At 44.6% G+C, this 23911-nt stretch overlaps 1 protein-coding gene across 2 annotated transcripts; it reads left to right on the forward strand.

The window, feature by feature from the left end:
• Positions 1-5521: 5521 nt before the first annotated feature.
• On the forward strand, positions 5522-18614 carry LOC145360681 (insulin gene enhancer protein ISL-2-like). 2 transcript variants are annotated; one of them, XM_080216034.1, is made up of 6 exons: positions 5522-5677; positions 6014-6203; positions 6696-6952; positions 8377-8663; positions 10618-10785; positions 17959-18614. In XM_080216034.1, the coding sequence occupies exons 1-6, from the start codon at positions 5620-5622 to the stop codon at positions 18073-18075; spliced, it is 1077 nt and encodes a 358-aa protein (XP_080072160.1). In that variant the 5' UTR covers positions 5522-5619; the 3' UTR covers positions 18076-18614. The 2 variants fall into 2 exon arrangements, with proteins under 2 accessions (XP_080072160.1, XP_080072161.1); XM_080216035.1 differs by having other exon boundaries at positions 8380-8663.
• Positions 18615-23911: the final 5297 nt, after the last annotated feature.

Consider the following 23911-nt stretch of genomic DNA (forward strand, 5'->3'; position numbering starts at 1 on the left):
TGTTACCTGAGCTGTGGTGTGATCATCACAAACATTCCCTGCTTCACTTTCCCATCCCGAAAGAATCCACATAGAACCAAAGAATCCCTACAGGGCAGAAGGAGGCCATTCGGCGCATCTAGTCTGCACCGACCATAATCCCACCCAGGCCCATGCAATTGTCGCTTGCTAGTCCCCCTGACACCAAGGGGCAATTTAACAGTGTTAAAGTTTATTGTTTAGTGTCGCACGTCGGTTTGCATAAATATTGCAATGAAATCACTGTGAAATTCCCCTAGTCGCTCCCGCGCCTGTTCGGGTACACTGAAGGAGAATTTAACACTTAACCGGCATGTCTTTCGGGCTGTGAGAGGAAAACCAGAGCATCCGGAGGAAACCCAACAGGACCGAGTGAGTGGTAAAGATACCCGGGTTTCAGAGGAGATCATTGACATGTTAACCGCATTTAGCAGCTCACCTCTCATCTGTGTTTGTCTTTTGCTTGCCTCAGTTCCCAGTGACTCTGCATCGCATTAGCTCTGCGATGTCAGCTCTGTTTATACCTTCAGAACAAAACTTACATTTACAGTCGCCTATTAGCCCACACAGTTTACATACAGTCTCTCTGGGCCAGGGGTCTGTGGGCTAACCCTGCTACCTGGTATATTCCTCCCAGCAATATTTCTGCTGTTCCCTGAAGGGGAAACTCCACTCAAACCCACCCACTGAGAAAGACCACATTCCCTCTCCCATCGCTACTCCCATTCGCCGTCCGACTGAACCCAACAAACATTCCAGCGAGTTTGCCTCCTTGCCAAGCTAAAAAAAAACTAAAATTGGATCTGCTGGGTTGAGGGGATTGCAGGCGAAGGGATTCATTTTACCCCATTCTTTGAGTTGCCGTGTCAATGTGCAGAGTGGGCAGGGCGAACCCTTCATCCTCAATTGACCCAAAACACAAATTCAGGTTCTAACTGAAGCCAATTCAATGTCCCCCCCAAAAGAGAGACAAACAAGGTCAAGATAAGGCACCCCCTTATCTCGGGCTTAGCCAAAAGGCCCAGGAGCGATTTTGGTTTCTGTTCCTGGTGACCCTTTTTCGGCGGAATTAGCGGCGACTCAGTCCTTCCTTGTCGCTTTTCCCGTTACAAAATAACTCGGATCTAAGAAGGTAAATACTGAAGCAATGTCCGAGGGGTACCGGTTTGAAAGAAGTGCGGGTTACTGTGACAAATGCTTCCTTCCTGAGCGGGAGGCTCTGTCCCACAGATCCAAGTAAGAAATCTCACAACATCAGGCTAAAAGTCCAACAGGTTTATTTGATAGTAAATTTCGGGACACCGAAAGCTTGTGGGATTACTATCAAATAAACCGGTTGGACTTTTAACCTGGTGTTGTGTGACTTCTTACTGTGTTTACCCCAGTCCAACCCCGGCATCTCCACACCACAGAACCAAAGCATGTTTCAATATTGTCGGGTCAACTCTTAGCGCGGGTATCCCTTTCACAGTCCCACACTAACACGGGGTCACGTTTTGAGTGGAGTTCCCCCCTCCGCCTGTAGAACTTCCATTAAAGGCGTCCATTCCTGTCCTTACGCTGCTGCAGTCCTGATCCCATCCCCAGAGGACAGATTTATCCAGCCAGAAAATGGAGCGCAAAAACGGCGTAAACCCACCGGCTCCCGGTTTTTCCGCTGGACTCAGGGAAACTCCGAGCGAATGGGCTAATTTGGGCCGGATGATATTGAACCAAACGGGGCCGGGGACGAGCAATGGGTTAGGTGGATTGGCCATGCTAAATTACCCCTTAGTGTCAGGGGGGACTAGCTAGGGTTAAATGCATGGGGTTATGGGGATAAGTCCTGGGTGGGATTGTGGTCATAGAGTCAGAGAGGTTTACAGCATGGAAACAGACCGTTCAGCCCAACTTGTCCACGCCGACTTTTTTTTAAACCCCTAAACTAATCCCAATTGCCCTCATTTGGCCCATATCCCTCTATACCATGGTATCTCATTGAGACATATAAGATGGAGTTGAGGGGGTTGAGCTATGAGGAGAGGCTGAATAAACTAGGCTTGTACTCGTTAGAGTTTAGAAGAATGAGGGGAGATCTCATTGAGACGTATAAGATGATGAATGGGATGGATAGGATAGAGGTGGAGAGACTCTTCCCGCTCAGAAAGGACAGTAGGACTAGGGGGCACAGCCTCAAGATAAAGGGGGGGGGGGGGTTTAGAACGGAGTTGAGGAGGAACTTCTTCACTCAAAGGGTGGTGAATCTCTGGAATTCTCTGCCCGTTGAAGTGGTGGAGGCTGCCTCGCTAAATATTTTTAAGACGCGGGTTGATGGGTTTTTGATAGGCAAGGGGATTAAGGGTTATGGGGAGAGGGCGGGAATGTGGAACTGAGACACGACAGATCAGCCATGATCTTATTGAATGGCGGGGCAGGCTCGAAGGGCTAGATGGCCTACTCCTGCTCCTATTTCTTATGTTCTTATGTACCCATGTAACTGTCTAAATGCTTTTTAAAGGACAAAATTGTACATCTGGCAGATTGTTCCAGACATTCAAAAAATGCCTCTCTGGATACTTTCGTATCTCCCCCCACTCACCTTAAACCTATGCCCTCTAGTTTTAGACTCCCCTACCTTTGGGAAAAGATATTGACTATCCAGCTGATCTGTGCCCCTCATTATTTTATAGCCCTCTATAAGATCACCCCTCAGCCTCCTACGCTCCAGGGGAAAAAAAAGTTCCAGCCTATCCAGCCTCTCCTTATAACTCAAACCATCCAGTCTCGGTAGCATCCTAGTGAATCTTTTCTGCACTCTTTCTAGTTTAATAATATCCTTAGGGTCGGTGCAGACTCGATGGGCCGAACGACCTCCTTCTGTATTGTAGGGATTCTATTAAGCAATCACAGTAAGAAGTCTCACAACACCAGGTTAAAGTCCAGCAAGTTTATTTGATAGTAAACCCACTAGCTTTCGGGGTCTGCCCCTTCGTTAACCTGGTGTTGTGAGACTTCTTACTGTGTTTACCCCAGTCCAACGCCGGTATCTCCACATCTATGAAGCAAAGCAGATCCCACAGCACAAAGTTGTCCAGTCAGAAGTCATGTGAAATTATGTAACCAATTCTTCCAAACTGCTGCTTGAATGTTTATTGCCGAGACTTGGAATGGCTCAATTCTTCCTCTCTCTCCCCCCCCCACACATGCTGTCAAACCTACTTTTGTGTTTGCGCTTGGGATTGCTCCTTCTTCATCTCACACCAGAGGGCGCGCTCGCACGCCTGACCGCAATAGCCCTCTCATGCCCAGATAGCACTAAGCTAAAAAAAACACAGCATGCTATCCGGTGTTTCACTGGTGTAAATTACACTGGCTGCTATTAACACGGCAGACCACGTTATAGATTTGTTGTAACTCCAATTAAAAGGACTATTGTAACCTTGATTTGTCAGCAGTGATCAAATTGTCCCTCCTAGTAGTTTTCCAAAGCTCATCCCAGCAAAAGCCATGAAGAAACTGTTGCGTGGAAATTATTAAAAATTTAAACCCTATTAAGTCTACTTTTTGGCAAATGAATTCATAACTGGAGGTTCCTTCATTTCAACTCACCGCACAGAGCTTTTTGCCTATCTTTAGGCGGTGAATAATTTATCAGAATGGCAAGATGAACAGATTTTTAACAGCGTTTCAAACCTAATTAGGCCCTCAAAAATGTATCTCCCTGCGTGACTTTCTTTATAGCATTCTCAGGAAGCAGATAAAGTTTAAATAACAGCTTTAAAAAAGCTTTAAAAATATAAAGTCAAAACGATAACAAAAAATGTATTTTCAAAAAAAGCTACCAAATCTTCGGAATACAAAATACGGCATAAATTATGTAAGGGTTATTTATTTGTCTTCACGTTTAGTTTTGACAGTATCGTTACAGCAATATATCTTCACTCGCAGTTCATCTTCTAACAAATACATTCACCTGCAAGCGAATTAAAATTGTACACTACATTCTAACCGTTCGTTTTCTCGCTCACGTCCATTGCAAATAGTTACTGTCTCATTTTTGAAACAAAATAAAATAGGTTTCATCAGAGATCTTGAAACCAAAAGAGCTCTTAAATAGCCCAATCTACGGATAGATAAACGAGGTCGTCATAAAACGCATTTTGGAAAACACACACCATTTTTAAAATTATTCGATTACATGTAAAAAGTCTCCAACCGCTATTCTAATACTTTAACAATATTATTTAAATTTTCCCAGAGATCATTCCCAGTCGGTTTGGAAAGGGGATTGTCTCCATCACAGCAGTTTCATGCCTCAAAAACGTTTTCTTTAAAATAATGAGCATTAGTTTGTAGGCTCGAAATGATTTTTGTGCATTTAACAATAGGCGCCGCAGAAATGAGACTCACTCAAGCGCCCCAACAACTCGAATCCAAAACGAAACATCTCAGCAACTATTTAACAAAATATCCTCGTCAACCGCAACAAACAAAATGTCAAAGGGGGAAATCAAAGAATTATAAAATGGGGGGGGAGCAGCACAGGAGGAGGACATTCGGCCCATCGCGCTTGTGCCTGCTTTTTAAAAGATTTATCTATTTAGTCCCATTCCACTACCCCTTTCCTGATAGCCGTGCAAAAGCATTCCTTGAAGTAATGATCCAATTCTCTACAGAAATTATTATTGAATCTGCTCCCTTGAAGGCACTGCATCCCAGATCATAACAACGGGCTGCGTAATTTTCCCACTAATTCTTTTGTCAATTGCCTTCATTATTTGGCGCCCATTTTTGCATGTGTTATATTTGAAAAAAATTGCATTTTAGTTTGTCATTGGATTAATCCTTAAAAGGCACACACACACACGCAGTAACACTATTGTGAGTCTCAATCAAATGTTGCAATGTAAGCATTTCAATGCTGCCTAATAATTCCTCCTGAATGAATGAGAAAATGTGTTTGAACAGAGCTGGCAAAATTAATGTCAATTAATGTCTCAAGGATGAATGTTCCAATTGAAGTGTGCGCTTCCAAAATTAATTAATAATCACTTGCAATTGTCCATCCTTCGCGGGAAACCCGACTGCAAACTTTTGTCATGTTAAATTCTAGAATTCCCCAAATTTACAATGGTGGCCTTTTTAACGCAGATTGAACGGTGTGATTTCTTATTTGCTCGCCAAGGTGGGGCGGGGGGAGGTATTAAAAACAAAAGGTAAACGCCGGCCCGGGTAAATAAAAATCATGCACAAAGTATTCAAACGAAACCTACCGCCTCTTACAACAACAACAACAACAACAGCAAAAAATGGTTACAAGCCGCTTGTCAATTTCTCCGGGCCAGTTTGGACACTCTTCCTTTTTTTGACACATGCCCAAGGTTTGGGCCAATGGGAGCTGGCCTCCAGACCCCGCCCCCTCATTGTGACGCCATGACGCCAGGGGGACGTCGCTTGTGGGTGGAGGGGGGGCGGGGGAGGAGGGGGGAGGGGAAAAGCCACAACGTGCAGAGGGGGACAGCCGTTAACCCCAAATATTTGTTATCAGGCGTCCCGACAGCTCGCAGCTGAGCCTTCACCGCAGTTTTAACACTTGGGATTGCTCCTTCCCCTCCTTTCTGCATGGTGGATATCATTTGCAGCACACCTTTCCTTGGTGCTATGGGGGATCATTGCAAAAGTAAGTATGTGCCTTGCAGAGAAGGAGGAGGGAAAAGATACATATATTTTTTTTTGTTGCCATTCGACTAGCTTCTCCCACAATTGAAAACAAAATATGTAAACAAGAGGTTGCTGGTTGAATGTTCAGGGGGGCTACCCTTCAGCTTTTCAGGTGTCCAGGTGTGTGTGTATGTGTGTTTTACCCTTCTTTATTGTTTAGATGCAAGTCTAGCGTGAAACATAACAATTGCAACCGGTTTGTTCCCGAGGTAATAATCAGTGAACTGTTGTTTCTTCCCCCAACCCCCACTCTCTTGTTTCTACCCCATCCCCCCCCCCAACCCACCCTTGTCAGAGAAACACGGGACTGCCATGTGTGTAGGGTGCGGAAGCCAAATCCATGACCGGTTCATTCTGCGGGTGTCCCCGGATCTGGAGTGGCATGCTGCCTGCCTGAAGTGTGCCGAGTGCAGTCAGTACCTGGACGAAACCTGCACTTGTTTCGTCAGGGACGGGAAGACTTATTGCAAGAGAGATTACATTAGGTGAGGTGACAAAGCAAAACAAGAACAAAAATGCTGGGGTGTTTGGTGGGGGGGGTGGGGATCTGGGAGTTGGGGAAGGGGGAGTGGAATCTAACGAGAAATCTAGTCACCACAATGTCTGTGTGGGGAGGGGGGTGCCTTAAAAAAACACTTTCCAATAGATAGCATGTTGCTTTCAAATAATTGCAACAAAATGCCTGTGAGATTGCAGCAAAATGCTTGTGTAACTGCAACTGAGCTGTCATCCACATACAGATTTCAGAAATTAGTTTTTTTTCTGGCGAATTGTATTTGCAGAAGGCTGGGTTTCCACCCGTGTTTGTTTTTGAAGTATTGGTTTATATGTTAGGGGTGTGAATTTGTCTATTGACGGACAACAGGGAAAAAAAAACACCACAATTTACTCAAAGGTGTGCAGAAATGTTGTAAATTAGGCGGAAGTTATAAACACATTTCTCTCTCTCTCTCCTCCTCCTCCCACTTTTCTTGCAGACTGTTCGGGACCAAGTGTGCCAAGTGCAGTCTGGCTTTCAGCAGGAGCGATTTCGTGATGAGGGCTCGCAGCCGGGTCTACCACATCGACTGCTTCCGTTGCGTGGCGTGCAGCCGCCAGCTCGTCCCCGGCGACGAGTTCGCACTACGGGAAGACGAGCTCTTCTGCCGAGCCGACCACGACGTGGTGGAGAGAGCTTCGGCCGGGGGAGAGTCCCTCAGCCCGGTCCCGAGCGGCAGAAGCCTCCAGATGGCAGGTTAACAAAAAAAGGGAGGGGGGGTGGCGGCGGCTAGAGATAGAGTCTACAGCAGACAAGACGAGGCGTTTACATTGACCTTCCGCCTAAATCTAATAAGCACATTTTTCAATTAGCAAATAGGAACATTCAGGGGAGGGAAAGTGTATGAGAAGGCAGACAATACTGTCCCCATAAATCCCCCCCTTGTCCTTCAATCTACCCCAGCTGTACCTATACTTGATGTTAAATATATCTGGCTTTATATATTATTGAAGAAATTTCCTGTCTAGTGTTTAGCAATCGAACCAATTCTTTAATAGTTTATAAACTCCATTATTTTTCAGGACATGTCTTTAACCAAACATTCTTGAAGGAAGCCCTGTATCAAAAAATGTATGTAACGCCTAGAGGGACCTAGTTGCAGAAAAGGCGAGGTTTGAGTGCGAAAAGAAATGTTTTATTCCTCCCAGACTTGCAAAGTATTATTAGAAAGGCATATCTAGCCTGGCTTAACCCTTTCCCAACGGCGCCTCCTTTTTTTTTGTAATTTCCAGTAAATCCCCCAACCAATTTCAAATCGGTGACAGCAAGTTACTGCGGAAGCAGAAAATCTGCAAAATCTCAGCAGCTCCTGATGTGTGTTGCCTCCCCACAAATCTTTAAATTCAGGCAGGAAGGGAAAAGGGTTTGAATTCGTACACCACATATTTCATCTTTTTTTTGGTGGGTTGGGGGGGAAGATTTGTGTTGGTTCTGAGAGATGTAGGCAAGCGTTTAAAGCGAATTTTGTACCGATTTACCAAATACTGTCCCTGTCCTGTACATATTCTGGGCACAGGCAGATTTCATCCTGCGGAATTGACTTAAGATTTGGGTGAACGAAGTGACGGTTGCGTGGGGCGAAATCTTTCGCTGTGGGCTTACTGTGTGAATAGTATTTTCAATAAATTAATGTATCTCGGACTACAGAAAAGTAATGTATATATGCGAGGGTTCAAACCGTTAATATTACCTGGACTGGGCACCGTACATTGACTTTCAGTCTAACCTCCATAGAGTACAATCTTTGCGTACACAAAGTAAACGGGCTGGTGAGCAAATGGGGGTGAGAATATGCAGGAATTAAATTGTTTTCTAGGGTATGATTTGGAAGTTTTTATTTGTCCTGCTCGCTCAAATACAGCATCCGAATTAAAAACCTATGGTTAAATAAAGCAATTTTTTTTTCCCATTTAATATCAACCTCTCTCCATATTGGAGAATCCAAGTGGATATTACAAATTGTGCTTAATGCATATGCTGTTTATGTGTGGAGAATCCAAGTGGATATTAGAAATGGTGCTGGATTAGTGTATATTTGTATCTATGTGTGTTTTTGTATCTCCTTTTTACACGTGTGAGTGTGTGGTTTTTTTTTAATTGTTGGTATTGCTGCTTCGCAGTAGAGCCAATCTCGGCCCGGCAGCCTTCCCTGAGGCCCCACGTTCACAAGCAGCAGGAGAAGACGACCCGGGTGCGGACGGTGCTGAACGAGAAGCAACTGCACACATTACGGACCTGCTACGCGGCCAACCCCCGGCCGGACGCCCTGATGAAGGAGCAACTGGTGGAAATGACGGGCCTCAGCCCCAGGGTGATCCGGGTCTGGTTTCAAAACAAACGCTGTAAAGATAAGAAGAAGATAAACCTCATGAAGCAAATCCAACAGCAGCAGCACAGCGAGAAAACCGTGAGTAAAACGAGAGAGTGACTTGCCTTCTTCCTAAATGTCAAACAGGGAATTAAACTGCTTGTCAGAATTGCAAGCTCGGAAGGGGGAGAAATGATGCAATGCAATTATAGAAGAAATAAACATTTTTTTAAAAACATGGCTAGTTGCAAAAATGAGCAGTGAAAATCAGCAGGGTTGCAGATTCTGTTCTGAGTTTAATTCAATTAAAATGAAAATTCCAAACCAAAGATTGAGGAGAGCGATAAAGATTAGAAATTGCTGTGATTCTACTGGGGACCTTCTCATTCAAGAATAAGATATCCCCGAATTGTATTTTAGAATTTGAGATGGTAATAATAATCAGATATGATTTTTTTTTAAATTGCTAGACTTTGATTTGATTTATTATTGTCACATACGGTGAAGAAGTATTGTTTCTTGCACGCATTTGTATCTTGCATGCAGACTCCTGAGTAAGGAGGTTTGAGTTCTGCCGGGTTTTCTGTTTTGGAAAGGTCCCAGCCGTGACTGAACCGCCGGGATGAAAGTTAAAACTGGTTTATCTCGGTAGTGTCTGAGGTGAGATCTAGACTGGGGCACGTCGGGTTCAAGTAAAAAAAATCGAGGAGATCTTCACCGCCGCAGACAAAATGTAGCCACAGCTGTCACACAGGGTCAGGAGTGATGAGGCCTGGGGGTGCCGTATACTAGAGTGTAAGGGAGAGGAAAATGTGTGGATGCAGCCCCCCCATTTCTTGTTACCGTCCGCACCAATTGTGCCTGATAATCCCTGATAGCGAGGATTATATACAATCTGATCGAGCGTCGGATTAGGATTGAGGGATTTCAGCCCTGGGTCTGGGGGGGGGGTGGAAATTTAAAAAAAAGGTAGAAGGGAAAAGCAGGTGCCAGCCTCAACGAGAAGGTTGTGTTCACCAAGAAGAATCTGTTTGGATTTTGTCTGTTATACCTTTTCGATGTGAGAATTGATATGGATTTTGTGTTGGGGAAGTGGGGGGGGGGGAGCAGGATTAAGCAGCAATGTTGGAAGAAGTGGCGATTTGGTTATGGGGGCAGTAAATTATTCAAAAGCAGCAGAAAGACATTTCGTTCTAAATATGTTAGTGAATTATCTATAATCAGGGACGAGAGAGAGAAGGGCGGTCTCTGCCTTTCTAATCCTTACAGTCCATTATAGAGAGTGGTGCAGGCTTAGTGTGGGAGAGGTGGATTTTATAAAAATATACAGTTTGTTTAGACCGGCTACGCACAGTATCGGGGGTGGGGGTGGAAGGGGAGAATTAGTTTATTGTGTTATCTTAAATAATGTAAATACTATTCCGTGGGTTTGCTGTCTGGGGGCGGGGAGGTGGGGGGGGGGCTGTGGCGAACCCTTCGACATACAGTATGCAGTTCCAAGAAATCCTAGATGTCTGTCTGTGAGTTAGATCTGTTTGAGAGGTGGTGTATTTATACAGCAGTAATAATGTGAGGCCCTCCGTTCCTAACGGACAATGACCGCTATTTCTACCGGCAAAATACGCCCAAACGATATAAAGTGTCAATCAAGCACGCTATCCAGTTTATTCGACCACTCTATCAATGTTATATGTATCAGGTCAGGCGGTGAGATGTTTGGGTTTTATGCTGTTTTTCTTTTGTTACAAGATAAACAGTTACAGGCCCTGTCTGTCTGGGGACACGGTTTGTTTAGACAATAAATTGCAAGCCTGCAAGCTATTTTTTTAAAATATCCGGTGCGTTAGAAGGAAAAGTGAAAGAGATTGTGGCAAATTCATAAAGAATTAATACAAAACCCTCCAGTCGCTGGTGTGAAGAAGTTGAATTTAATGTATCCATTTGATTGTACCCCAGGTCAACTTCGCTACACTTCTTGTTTGCTATGGCATTGGGAGGGGTAGTTAATGAAATAGGTCACCAATTGCCCCCTTCTCTGTCCTCCCCACCCCAGAGTCTGCAGGGTCTGACGGGGACGCCGATGGTAGCGGGCAGCCCGATCCGGCATGACGGCTCGGTCCAAGGGAACGCGGTGGAGGTTCAGTCCTACCAGCCGCCCTGGAAAGCGTTGAGTGAGTTCGCCCTTCAGACGGATCTCGACCAACCGGCCTTTCAACAGCTGGTGAGTGTGCCCTTGAGGCCTGGGGTGGAGGTGGGGGGGGGGGGGCGGTGTAGGCAGTAGTAACCGGGGGAAACTCAGAACCAAATAGGGGTTGCTGTCTGTGTTTTTTTTAGCAAGGGGAGATGTCATTATTTCTATGGTGGGCTCCACCTGATTGTGGATTCGTTAAGTTACATTTAACCCACAGAACATCGCTTCCTAAGTGTGCAAAGCTAAAGGTTAAACTGCCTTACAAAACCTAGTTATATTAATCCAGCGCCTTTAACGCCCCAAAGCGCTTAATCTGAAAATTACAAAACAGAATGAAGCCGAGTAATATGAAGAGATATTAATGCAAGTGGACAAAATACCAGTCTTTTAAAAAATGTCATGTTAAAATGTTGTGCAAATGAAAAATTTAACTGGATACAAAAAATAACATACCTTGAAAACAATGGTATTGCTAAAATGTTACAGGACCTTGGTATTGTGCGCGGTTTTGGTGTCTTTATCTGAGGAAGGATGTCCTTGCTATAGAGGGAGCGCAGGGAAGGTTTACCAGGCTGATTCCCGGGATGGCAGGTCTGTCATATGAGGAGAGACTAAATCGGTTAGGATTATATTAGAAGAGTGAGAGGGAATCTCATAGAAACTTATAAAATTCTAACAGGTTTAGACAAGGTAGATGCAGAAAGAATGTTCCCGATGGTGGGGGGAGTCCAGAACTAGGGGTCATAGTTTGAGGATAAGGGGTAAACCTTTTAGAACTGAGGTGAGGAGAAATTTCTTCACCCAAAGGGTGGTGAATGTGTGGAATTCACTCCCACAGAAAGCAATTGAGGCCAAAACATTGTGTGATTTCGAGAAGAAATGAGATATAGCTCTTGGGACTAAAGGGATGAAGGGATATGAGGGGAAAGGGGGAATCGGGATATTGAATTTGATGATCAGCCAACGATCAAAAGCACAGCAGACTCGAAGGGCGGAATGGCCTACTCCTGCTTCTAGTTTTTTTTATTTCTAAAGGTCCATTCAGATCTGATTTGTTTTGATTTATTATTGTCACATCTATTGGGATACAGTGAAAAATATTATTTCTTGCGCGCTGCACAGACAAAGCATACTATTCATAGAACACATAGGGGAGGAGGAAAGGAGAGCGTGTACTGTAGTGTTAGTTATAGTTAGGGTGTAGAAAAAGATCAACTTAGTGCGAGGTACGTTCATTCAAAAATCTGATGGCAGCAAGGAAGGTTTGATTTGATTTATTATTGTCACGTATGGAATTAGTGAAAAGTGTTGTTTCTTGCGCGCCTTACAGACAAAGCATACCGTTCATAAAGAAGGAAAGGAGAGAGTGTACAATGTGGTGTTACAGTCATAGCTCGGGTGTAGAGAAAGATCAGCTTAGTGCGAGGTAGGTCCATTCAAAAGTCCGATGGCAGCAGGGAAGAAGCTGTTCTTGACTCGGCTGGTGCGTTATCTCAGACTTTTGTATCCTTTTCCCGACTGAAGAAGGTGGAAGAGAGAATGTCCGGGGTGTGAAAGCAGTGTTATTTCGAGAATATTACAGGATAGACGTCCTTTCAAATCTGACACCAAGGTGTGGAGCGGGCGGGCGTCCATTCAGTTTGTTTTGTTTGGCGGAGCCCGACTCCGGATCGAATTCAGTGTCTTTGAAATTACTTTTAAGAATAGCGCCTGATTGCGATTTGGTTCTGAAATTAGCACGGGGGGAGGAGGAATGAAAGAAACCTACTCGGCATCTGGCGCTTAACGAAGATACAGTATCCTCCCGCTGGGTAGATGGATACATATCCACCGAAATAGCAACATTGTAAAACACAAGTTCGCAAGTCCACCTGGCCCCAGCGACTGGATTCAACTTACAGTCACCTCCTGGGTCAGACCTGTGTGAGTAACAGGCCGCCTCTCGGCTCTCATTCTCAACCCTACTCGCAGCTACTGCCCAGGGGATCGCTCTCCCGTCCTCTCCCTACCCTGACCAGTCAAAAATATCTCAGGGCACGATTATTTTCTAAAATAAAAATGACCAGGAAATGTCTGTTTTCAGTTGTATATTCTCTGACCGCCCCGCACAGAATTGACCCTTCACTTAGCCCTGTACATGTAGTTAATGAGTTGGGATATTTAGAATTTGTACTTTGTCTGTGCAGTATTTGCTGAACAATATATATTAATTTATAATGAACTGGTTTGCATATTATATATGCACGCTGTAAAGTTATGTATAATATAATTGTGTATCATATAAATTAATGTTAAGTGCGCATGCCGCGCGTGTGTATATATATATAAAATGTATCTGTAATGGTATATATTACTGGATAGCATTTTGATTTTAAACTTACACCAAGGAACGGGCATGCATTTATATAAACACTCCATCCACCACAGACCCCCGGATCTCCCAAAATACTTTATCGCCAAGAAATTCAGATTCTGCATTGCAAACTCCCACTAAGATCATCAGTCAGCCGGGTTTTTTTTAGTTGTTTAAGTTTCCCGCCGTGACAGGGGAAGGAATCCGCTGGCTTCCTTTGTAGAAATCCTTTAGATCTATGTGAGGTTACCGACACGCCTCAGCCTTACATCTGACCCAAAAGCTGGCACCTCAGACAATGCAGCACTCCCTGGGTGACTGCACTGGGAGCAAGCCTGAAGGGTCGGAATTTGCAGAGGCGAGGTTCATTTATCTGGGAATCAGACAGCAACAGCACAGGAATGCACAAGTGTTTGTTCGAGATTCCTCGCTCCTTCAACATTTGCACCATTGACACAACAACGGTGAGGTGGTTAACATTGCTGCCTCACAGCGCCAGGGATCATGGTTCAATTCCAGCTTCGGGTGACTGCCTGTGTGAAGTTTGCATATTCTCCTGCGTCTGTGTTTTGATTTGATTTATTATCGTCACATGTATTAGTATACAGAGAAAAGTATTGTTTCTTGCGCGCTATACAGACAAAAGCACACCGTTCTTAGAAAAGGAGAAAGTGCAGAATGTAGTGTTACCCTCATAGCTAGGGTGCACAGAAAGATCAACTTAATGCAAGGTAGGTCCCTTCAAAAGTCTGAGGACTGCAGGGAAGAAGCTGTTCTTGAGTCGGTTGGTACCTGACCTTAGACTTTTGTATCTTTTTTCCTGACGGTAATTATGCTGGCTACTTTGCCGGGACAGCGGGAAGTGTAGACAGAGTCAATGGATGAGAGACTGGTCTCCCTTCGGATGGTCCGGTTTCCTCCCACGCTCCAACATGTGCAGGTTAGGTTGATTGGCTATGCTAAATTGCCACTTCGTGTCAAGAGGATTAGCAGGGTAAATATGTGGTGTTGGGAGAATAGGATAAGACCTGGGTGTGGTGCTGGCTGAATGGGCCAAACGGCCTCTTTCTGCACTGTAGATTCTTTGATTTCATGACATGCCATCTCATCACACCCAAGAACCTGAAGTTGCTGTACCCACCTCTTCAATACGCAGTAAACCTGCTGGAAAAAGTTAGAACTTGTCCATTTCAGTCTCACTGTCCTTTTACCAGTGTAATGCAATATGTTTGACTCTAAACTGTCCTCGGGCAACTAGGGATGGACAATAAATGCTGGCCAGCCAGCGATGCCCATGTCATAGAATCATACAATCCTACAGTACAGAAGGAAGCTATTCAACCCATCGAGCCTGCAGCCAGGCCCTTTCCCCGTAACCCCATATATTTATCCTAGCTAATCCCCTGACACTTGGGTCAATTTGTCATGGCCAATCAGCTTAACCTGCCCATCTTTGTACTGTGGGAGGAAAGCAAAGCACCCGGAGGAAACCCACACAGACGCTAGGAGAATGTGCAGACTCCACACAGACAGTGACCCAACCCAGGAATTGAACCCAGGCCTCTGGCAGTATGAGGCAGCAGCAGTAACCACTGTGCCACGCTGCCACCCACAAATGAATTTTAAGAAAATCTTAATTATTGCTGAATTATCTCTCCGGCAGTGAATTTTTTTTGAAGTGTGGAGTCTCACTCCTTCATATTTGAGCCATCTTAGAAATATATTGAATAAAAACACCTTTTTGCTTTTTTTTATCCTAATATTCATTTCCTTAAATTTGTTTTATTTTCTCTACATGAACTGACTTCAAGTTCAATACTGGAATTGGTACTTCCTGGTTCTTCAAACTGTTAAGATTACACACAGTTGCTTACTTGAGCCACAAGGGTCTCAGATCCCCTGCAGAAGATGCTTTGCTGCCTGACAGGAACCTCCAATATTAAAGTCCAGCAGTGATAAGCAGGGTGCAACATGTGGCCTGTTCGACTCCTGAACAAGCTCCCAACTCATGGTTTTCTTGTTTCCTGGAAAGATCAGACATTTCATTTGCTTCTAGGAGTGACACAGGTCTGGAGTAACTCACCAGGCAAATTATTGAAGCGATTGGCATTATCATAGAGTCATAGAGGTTTACAGCATGGAAACAGGCCCTTTGGCCCAACTTGTCCATGCCGCCCTTTTTTTTAACGACTAAGCTAATCCCAATTTTCTGCATTTGGCCCATATCCCTCTATACCCATTTTATCCATGTAACTGTCTAAATACTTTTTTAAAAGACAAAATTGTACCCGCCTCTACTACTACTTCTGGCAAGTAACCACTTGCCAGACAGTCACCACTCTCTGTGTGAAAGAATTGCTCCCTGGGACTTTTTTGTATCTCTCCCCTCTCACCTTAAACCTTTGCCAAATAGTTTTGGACTCCTCTACCTTTGGGAAAAGATGTTGACTATCTAGCTGATTTATGTCCCTCATTATTTTATAGACCTCTATAAAATCACCCTTAAGTCTCTTACGCTTCTGGGAAAAAGTCCCAGTCGATCCAGCCTCTCCTTATAACTCAAACCATCAAGTCCCGGTAACATCCTTTTCTGCATTCTTTCTAGTTTAGTAATATCCTCTTTATAATAGGGTAACCAGAACCAATGCCATCCAGTTTCTATAACAGAAGAAGTTTGAAAATTGACCCAAGATAGAGTCCATCACTTACACTGTTAAATATTCACCAATGTTGGCAGTCTTGTGGGCAGTGGGTAGTGCCCCTGCCTCTAAGCTAAAGCTGTAGGTTCGAGTTCAACTTCTGAGCTTGGTGAGCAAGGAAGATGTAAACAACCAAAACAGGTTTAATATCAATTTGCAAATATTTCCAGCGCAGCCCAGTGGCTAGCACTAAGTGTTGGAGAGATTCTTGGTCAGGCATGTGATTGAAAGGAAGTTTTGAGCCTCTACCATCCCAATCCATAGCTTCACACTTCAACATGCGTGTAAAAGTGAAGGGAGGTTTTTGCAGAAATATATTTTATTCATAAAATATCAAAAAGAACCATAGAAATATAGAATCCCCACAGTGCAGAAGTAGGTCATTTGTGCTATCGAGCTTGCACTGACAACAATCCCACCCAGGCCCTAGCCCCACAACCCCATGTATTTACTGTGCTAACCCCTCTGACACTAAGGAGCAATTTAGCGTAGATAAGCCAGCTAACCCACATATCTTTGGACACTAAGGGGCAATTTAGCACAATCAATCCACCTAACCCAGACATCTTTGGACATTAAAGAGCTATTTAGCATGGCCAATCCACCTAACTTACACATCTTTGGACACTAAGGGGCAATTTAAAATGGCCAATCCACCTTACCTGCACATCTTTGGAGATATAAACATTACAAAACCAGCCATCACAGGAAATGCTCAAAATTTCTACATAGATCATGTCACACTCTGGGTTGCTTCAGTACAATCAAAGGGACAATTAACAGAAGTGGTACTTACAGAAAGTGCAATGAAATTCAAATGTTCCACAAGGGTTGTGTGATTTACACTGAATGTACACAGTGAATGAACAGTGATTGTTGCAATGTGTCGAATGTTGCAATGTGTCACCATTGTATCGCAGCACCTCAAGAGCCCATCTGGCCTTGTAAAGTACTTGAATATCGTTGCACTTCCTGTAATAGGGATTTTAAAATGTTTGTAGTATTCCTTTTGGTTGTATTGAAGCATCTCAGAATGTGAAATCATCTATGTAAAAATGTCTGTTGCAATAGAGCTCCTTAGGCTGTGTGGGGGGAGGGGGGGCGGGGGGTGGGGAGCGGGTGGATCAGATTAGTGCTTACAACACGGGGTTCAATCCCTTTTTTTTGGGGGGGTGGATTTTGGGACCTGTTGGTGTGGAGCAGGTTAGTTAACACAGAAAGGAATTTTCTCCGTACATAATGCAATTAGAAGACTGCTTTGCGCTGATGGGAGTTTGCAAGTGTCCAAATCGATTGTTATGTCCCTGGTTTCATGGTGTTAAACGGTCACAAAGCCGCATTTACTAAATAACCTAATGATTCACTTATGAATTTAAAAATAATCTAATCTAAAACAGGATGCTGGGGAGGGGTGGAAGGGCCCGTCAGAATGTAGTTGAGGGTAAAACATTTTGTGATTGCGAGAAGAAATGAGATATAACTCTTGGGGCTGAAGGGATCAAGGGATATGGGGGGAGGGGGATCAGGATGTCGAGTTTGATGATCTGCCATGATCAAAATGAATGATGCAGCAGATTCAAAAGGGCCGAATGGCCTACTCCTTCTAATTTCTAGTCCCAAGATGTGCGGGTTAGGTGGATTGGCCATGCTAAATTGACCCGTAATGTCAGGGGGATTAGCAGGGTACCAAAAGAGAAAATGCTGGAAAATCTCAGCAGGTCTGAGATTTTGACAAATGGTCGTCTGGACTGGAAACGTCAGCTCTTTGCTCTCCTTACAGATGCTGCCAGACCTGCTGAGATTTTCCAGCGTTTTGGTTTCAGATTCCAGCATCCGCAGTCCCCTTTTATCCAGGGGTTAGCAGGGTAAATATGTGTGGGGTTATGGGAATAGGGCCTGGATGGGATTGTGATCGGTACAGACTCGATGGGCCGAATGGCCTCCTTCTGTACTGCTGGGCTTCTATGATTCTATACAACGCTGCCGTGTTAAAACACCTGTAAATATTGTGTTTTGTTTTTAAATCGTGGTATGTGTGTGTGTGTTTTATTTTCACAAGCCGCGGGCTACACTGTAATGAAAGGACTTGGTCTATCTGTGTGTATATTTATCCTCTTCCCCCTCCTTCCCCCCTCCATTTGGCATTGACAGGTAACCTATTCGGAATCAGGTTCTCTGCCCAACTCCTCTGGAAGTGATGTGACCTCCCTGTCTTCGCAGTTACCGGATACCCCGAACAGCATGGTACCAAGCCCCGTGGAGACGTGAGGCGAAAGTTGGAGGTTCCAGCAGGCAAACTTGGCCACCGCATGTCCCCCCCCCCACCCCCTTCCCCCCGACACCCCTGCATGATCTAAGCGCAGCTACAAGCAACAAAAACTCTCCTCCAATGCTACCGTTTTTATATATTATATATATAGATATATATCAGAGAGACTCGAAATGACTGCCACGAAAATGCACATGGAGTTCCAAAACTGCCACCACAGAACTTGTCATTGAACCTTCGAATGTAAATACATCCGAGCCAGACAGACGGGAGAGACAGGAGGTGGATTCTTGAAGATTTATTAAAGGGACAGAGGACAGAAAACGATTCTTTCATTTCCCCCCTTTCAATTTTAGCTCGAAAATGTGGCATCTCATATCAGTTGCTGCGAGCAAGGGCAAATTTCTGGTCAAATTTCGCCTGCTCCCTCTCTTCCAACTGAAAGGGCCCCTTCATGTCTCACCCCAGCGACCATTAAGTACCGTCCAGAATCTCTTTTCGTTACGTTTTGGTTGTTTCCCCCTCTCCCCCCCCCCCCCCCCCCACCCCCCCAAAAAAAATCGGCACGAGCACTGGAAAATGTTACAGTATGGAAGCTTTTTTTTAAAAAAAAGGAAAAACACGCGAGTTAAAGTGTAAATGTATCAAACTCGACGGAGGAGAAACTGTGTCAATTCTCTTAAAGAAACAGAGTAAGTTATTTGCTATTTATTGTAAGAGTCGAAGTTGATACTGGGATTAAATATTTGATCTTAATAAAGATACAGGTATCAGTTCTGCAGTGTATCGGTTCTGTATTATGGGCCCAAGTATGAGACAGTGGTGCAGAAGGGTCGGCTGGAGTGGGTTCCTTTCTCTCTCTCATTCATTCACAGTCCACAGTTAAACACCTTCCCAGAACTCTTCAAGCTTCAAGTTTAAAGTTGGAGGGAGGATTGGGGGGGGCGGGGTGGTGTTGGACTTGTCATTTTCCATCTGGGCATCTAATTATCTTCGTCGCTGGAATCCAACATTATTTACTAGCGGACGCAAGGAAGCCAACGGGAATCAAAACTTTAGAATGAGGGAGGTCATGTTACAAGGCGAAGGGTTGCACCACAATTTCTCACAGCTCCAGAGGAAAAAAAATCAAGATACTTCAATTGCAATTTCTAACAGGCGAGATTTCTAATGTTTTCTGTGCAGGAATTCTGAACGGTAGCATCAGTTTGTAAAGAGTGACAGTGGGCAGCTTTTCAAATCAGGCCGGATCGCTCACTATCTAAACGGATTGTTAATCCACGCCAGGGTCAGAATCTTCCCCCATTTACAGATCCCGGGTTCACTCTCTAAAACATGACAATAACAATATGATATGAACATGGTGTGCAATATTACAAAACACCCGAAATGCCCGATTAAATAATAGGGAAATATTACAGGCATATTCAATAACCATTTACAAACGGAAAGATTTCAGATCCAATTGGTGTATAGAATATATCCTCAACTAGAAATGACAGCTGACACATCGAGAGATTGATATAGATAGATAAAGAGGCGGATAGATAGACAAATGGTTAGGTAGAAATAATACGTTTTAAGTTTATTTATTAGTGTCACAAGTAGGCTTACATTAACACCGCAATGAAATTATTGTGTAAATAGATACGTACATGCAGATAGGCACAGGCAGAAAAAGTGTGCGCATTAAGCTTGACCTGCTAGTGGCAAACTGTTAGCCTGACAATATTACACTGAATTGGATCCTGGCGGTGGGAGTGGCTGGGGGGGGGGGGGGGGGGTGGGACGTGGGCGGGAGGTTATTTGCTGGGATGGGAAGGAGCCTGGGGGTCAGCTATTCTTTTCCCGCAGATCCCACTTCCACTGTTTGCCAGTGAGTGCTGGTGGGGTGGGGTGGAGGGAGAGAACTATTCCCCTGCAAAATGATATTGGATGTAATGTTTGATTTTCATCCGGGTTTCGATAACCAACATCAGAAACACACTAAGATTCGATAACACGTTGTGATTAGACTTCTTATAAGGACTGCAAACACGTGAAACAACGTTTCTGATTTGTTTTACAGCAGTTCAGCGCATTTTACAATGTCAGTTCCCCTCAGTGTGAAAGACGGTGATGCGTTTTGGTTCTGGGGAAATTTAATGGAGATTAGTCTCAGCCTTTGTAATGTGAATTTAAGGAGGTTACGCCGTTTTTTATTATTGTTTAAAATTAGAAATAGAATACAGCGAACTGTTTATGAACAATTAGAGACACAACAATTAGAGATAGACAAATTACATTTCTTCTAAATTGACTGAGACAACATTACAAAAAAAATCTCCCAATTAACCATCGAGAAACTCATTCGGAAACAACGAGTGGTTTTGATTGTTCTTGGTCTGTGCCAGGTTTAGCTATTGCCTCCGGCCACAGGATCAAACCCTACTGAAAAGAAAAAGGGATGTTTCACCTCAAACCTTTCAGCATTTGAAGAGTGGCGCGATGCACTTTTAGTTTAATCCCCTCCTTTTCCAATTCAAAAAATATATAGTGGGATCCTCAACAATAGCTGGTCTGGGCGCTGGCGGTTCGATGTTTTTTTTAACCAGTTTAGCGGCAAAGGAGTAGAACTAATGTTCTGGGGACCCTGGTTCGAATCCCGCCACGGCAGATGGTGGAATTTGAATTAAATAAAAAATATCTGGAATTAAGAATCTACTGATGACCATGAAACCATTGTCGGAAAAACCCAACTGGTTCATTAATGTCCTTGAGGGAAGGAAATCTGCCGTCCTTACCCGGTCTGGCCTACATGTGACTCCAGAGCCACAGCAATGTAGGTGACTCTCAACTGCCCTCCGACAACTAGGAATGGGCAATAAATGTTGGCCCAGCCAGCGACGCCCATGTCATACAATCACAGAACCATGTCCCACCAACGAATAAAAAACATAGAAACAAGAAGCAGGAGGAGGCCATTCAGCCCTTCGAGCCTGCCTCACCATTCATCTTGATCATGGCTGATCGTCAAATTCAATATCCTGATTTCCTCCTTCCCCATATCCCTTGAGCCCCAAGAGCTATATCTAATTTCCTCTTGAAATCACACAATGTTTTGACCTCAACTACTTTCTGCGGTAATGAATCCCACACATTCACCACCCTCTGGGTGAAGAAACTTCTCCTCACCTCAGTTCTGAAAGGTTTACCCCTTATCCTCAAACTATGACCCCCCTAGTTCTGGACTCCCCCATCATCGGGAGCATTCTTCCTGAATCTATTCAGTCTAACCCTGTTAGAATTGTTTAAGTTTTCTATGAGAGCCTCCTCGCCTAAACTCCAGTGAATACAATCCTAAAGTGTAAAGCTAGGCACTACAGTGCGTGAGAGTGAGCGTATGCGTGTGTGTGTGTGAGAGAGAGAGAGGTGTGTGAGTTTGTGTCAGAGAGGGCGTGTGTGTATGTGTGAGGGCTGTGTGTGTGAGAGAGGGGTGTGTCTGTGTGAGGGGCGTATGTGTGTGAGAGAGGGGTGTGTGTGTGTGAGGGGTGTATGTGTGTGAGAGAGGGGTGTGTCTGTGTGAGGGGTGTATGTGTGTGAGAGAGGGGTGTGTCTGTGTGAGGGGTGTATGTGTGTGAGAGAGGGGTGTGTCTGTGTGAGGGGTGTATGTGTGTGAGAGAGGGGTGTGTCTGTGTGAGGGGTGTATGTGTGTGAGAGAGGGGTGTGTGTGTGTGTGTAGGGCTGGGTGTGAGTGAGATATGTGTGTGAGGGGTATGTGTGTGTGGGAGGGGTGTATGTGAGAGGTGTGTGTGTGTGAGAGGGGTGTGGGGGTATGTGTGAGTGTGGGGGTCTGTGTGAGGGGTGTGTGTGTGTGGGAGGGGTGTCTGAGTGTGAGGGGTGTGTGTGGGTGGGTGTGTGTGGGGGAGGGGTGTGTGAGTGTGTGTGTGAGGGGTGGGTGTAGGGGTGTGTGTAGGACTGTGTGTGTGTGTGGGAGGGGTGTGTGTGTGGGGGGGGGGTGTGTGTGAGTGTGTGGGAGGGGTGTGTGAGTGTGAGGGGTGTGTGTGTGTGTGCGCAAAGAGTCAGACTGGTTAAGGATCTCTGGACACGCAAAGGTCATGAGAGAGTCTCGAACTCACCGGGAGGCGGGGGTGGGGGGAGGGGGAACAGCCTTTAGCTGAAAACTGAAATGAAATGGGATTTGAAGGGGGGGGGTTATATTCTCTGAGAATGTAGCTTCTGTTTGTGTTTGCTTGGCAACATAATTACGAATGGAAAACTGCGTTCTGTGTTGGTAGTTTGCAATCCGTCGCTCAACCCATCATCTTCCGAGTTCCAGTTTACATAATCTTAATAAAGAGGCATTTTTAATTTGTTATGAGCAGGGTCACTGGGCTGGAGGGTGGCGGTGGAGGACGGGTGGGGGGTGCCGCTGCCTGTTGTATCTGGGACACTGGCCCGCGTTACAAGCTTCCTGAAGATTAAAAAAAACCGAATTCTGAGATTTGGGACTTTGCAAGAATCGGTGATGGCCCCAAAACGCTACAGATTGCAGCCTCCCCTGTAGCGTTCCCGTTTGCATCATTTGGATTAACTCCGTCTTTGAATTGGATTTTTCAGGCAAACATTAACCTAGTCACTCTCAAATGGAAAGGACAACTTTCGCTGCCTCACTTTTGCGATGACAAATTGAATTTAACGAAAACGAACTCGCCGAGGCTGGACTCAAAACGGAAAATGCCGGAGAATCTCGGCGGGTCTGGCAGTGCCTGGGGAGTGAGTATTTAATGTGACTGTTGTACAGAACTCCAGACTGGAAACGTTACCTCCGTTTCTCTCCCCACGGACGCTGCCAGACCCGCTGAGTTTATCCAGCATTTTCCGTTTGTATTTGCCCCAGGATTGGAATTCGGTCGGAGCAAATATCCAGATACTGTAAAGCAATCTGTTAGTGTCACACACTTCCTGCTTGGATAATGTTGCGTTTTAAAGTATGGTGATTTCTAAACTTTTTTTTATTCGTTCGTGGGACATGGGCATGGCTGGCTGGGCCAGCATTTATTGCCTATCCCTAGTTGCCCATTGGAGGGCAGTCGAGAGTGGATCTGGACTCTGGGTCTGCTGTCACATGGAGGCCAGACAGAGTAAGGACGGCAGATTTCCTTCCCTAAAGTGAACCAGATGAGTTTTTCCCGATAACGGTTTCATGATCTTTAGTAGATTCTTAATTCCAGTTTTTTTTATTGAATATAAATTCTATCATCTTTCCTGGTGGGATTCGACCCCGTGTCCCTAGAACAGCTGGATTGAGGGCCTAGCGATAATACCACCAGGCCATCGCCTCCTCGATCTGCAAACGGCGAAAGGCGATGACCGGCCTTCCCCCTGTTTAAAATGTTAATTTGTTCAGAGAAAGATGCGGACAAGTTATTGTGCGATTCAAAAGTGCAGATTAGAAGTGATACAAGTGAGGGATATTTCAGGGGAGTGGGGGGAAGAGAGGGAGGAACGGAAGATGAAGGGACAGTCAAAAACCATCCTTAACACCAAGAAAGAAATTTCCATTGCAATTTCTAACAGGCTGCGGTAGAGGTTCTGTGAACCAGCATTTGAACTTAGATAGTTTCTCCCTCTCTGAGCAGCTCACCAGAAAGGAAAATAAATCAAAGTCTGGATTGCTGAATTTAAATTTTTTTTAATCCCAAAAACTAAAAAAAACTTAAACTTAAATCCAAGTCTGCATCGCTGAATGTTTAAGATACCCGAAGCTCTGTGAGAAAGGTTAGAAAACTTTTCAATGCAGATAACAAGATTTATCTATATTTAAAAAACACATTTACGAATTCTGAAGAATTT

Source organism: Carcharhinus amblyrhynchos, chromosome 32, assembly GCF_965287045.1.
Source record: "Carcharhinus amblyrhynchos chromosome 32, sCarAmb.v2.hapA, whole genome shotgun sequence".
In the NCBI taxonomy this organism is placed as follows: domain Eukaryota; kingdom Metazoa; phylum Chordata; class Chondrichthyes; order Carcharhiniformes; family Carcharhinidae; genus Carcharhinus; species Carcharhinus amblyrhynchos.

What these genes read in the sequence shown, in the direction of transcription:
- LOC145360681 (XM_080216034.1), top strand. Translation starts at nt 5,620, where the DNA reads ATGGTGGATATCATTTGCAGCACACCTTTCCTTGGTGCTATGGGGGAT. An exon ending in TATGGGGGATCATTGCAAAA is followed by an intron (nt 5,678 to 6,013) that starts GTAAGTATGTGC and finishes CACCCTTGTCAG; the next exon opens with AGAAACACGGGACTGCCATG. An exon ending in TGCAAGAGAGATTACATTAG is followed by an intron (nt 6,204 to 6,695) that starts GTGAGGTGACAA and finishes CTTTTCTTGCAG; the next exon opens with ACTGTTCGGGACCAAGTGTG.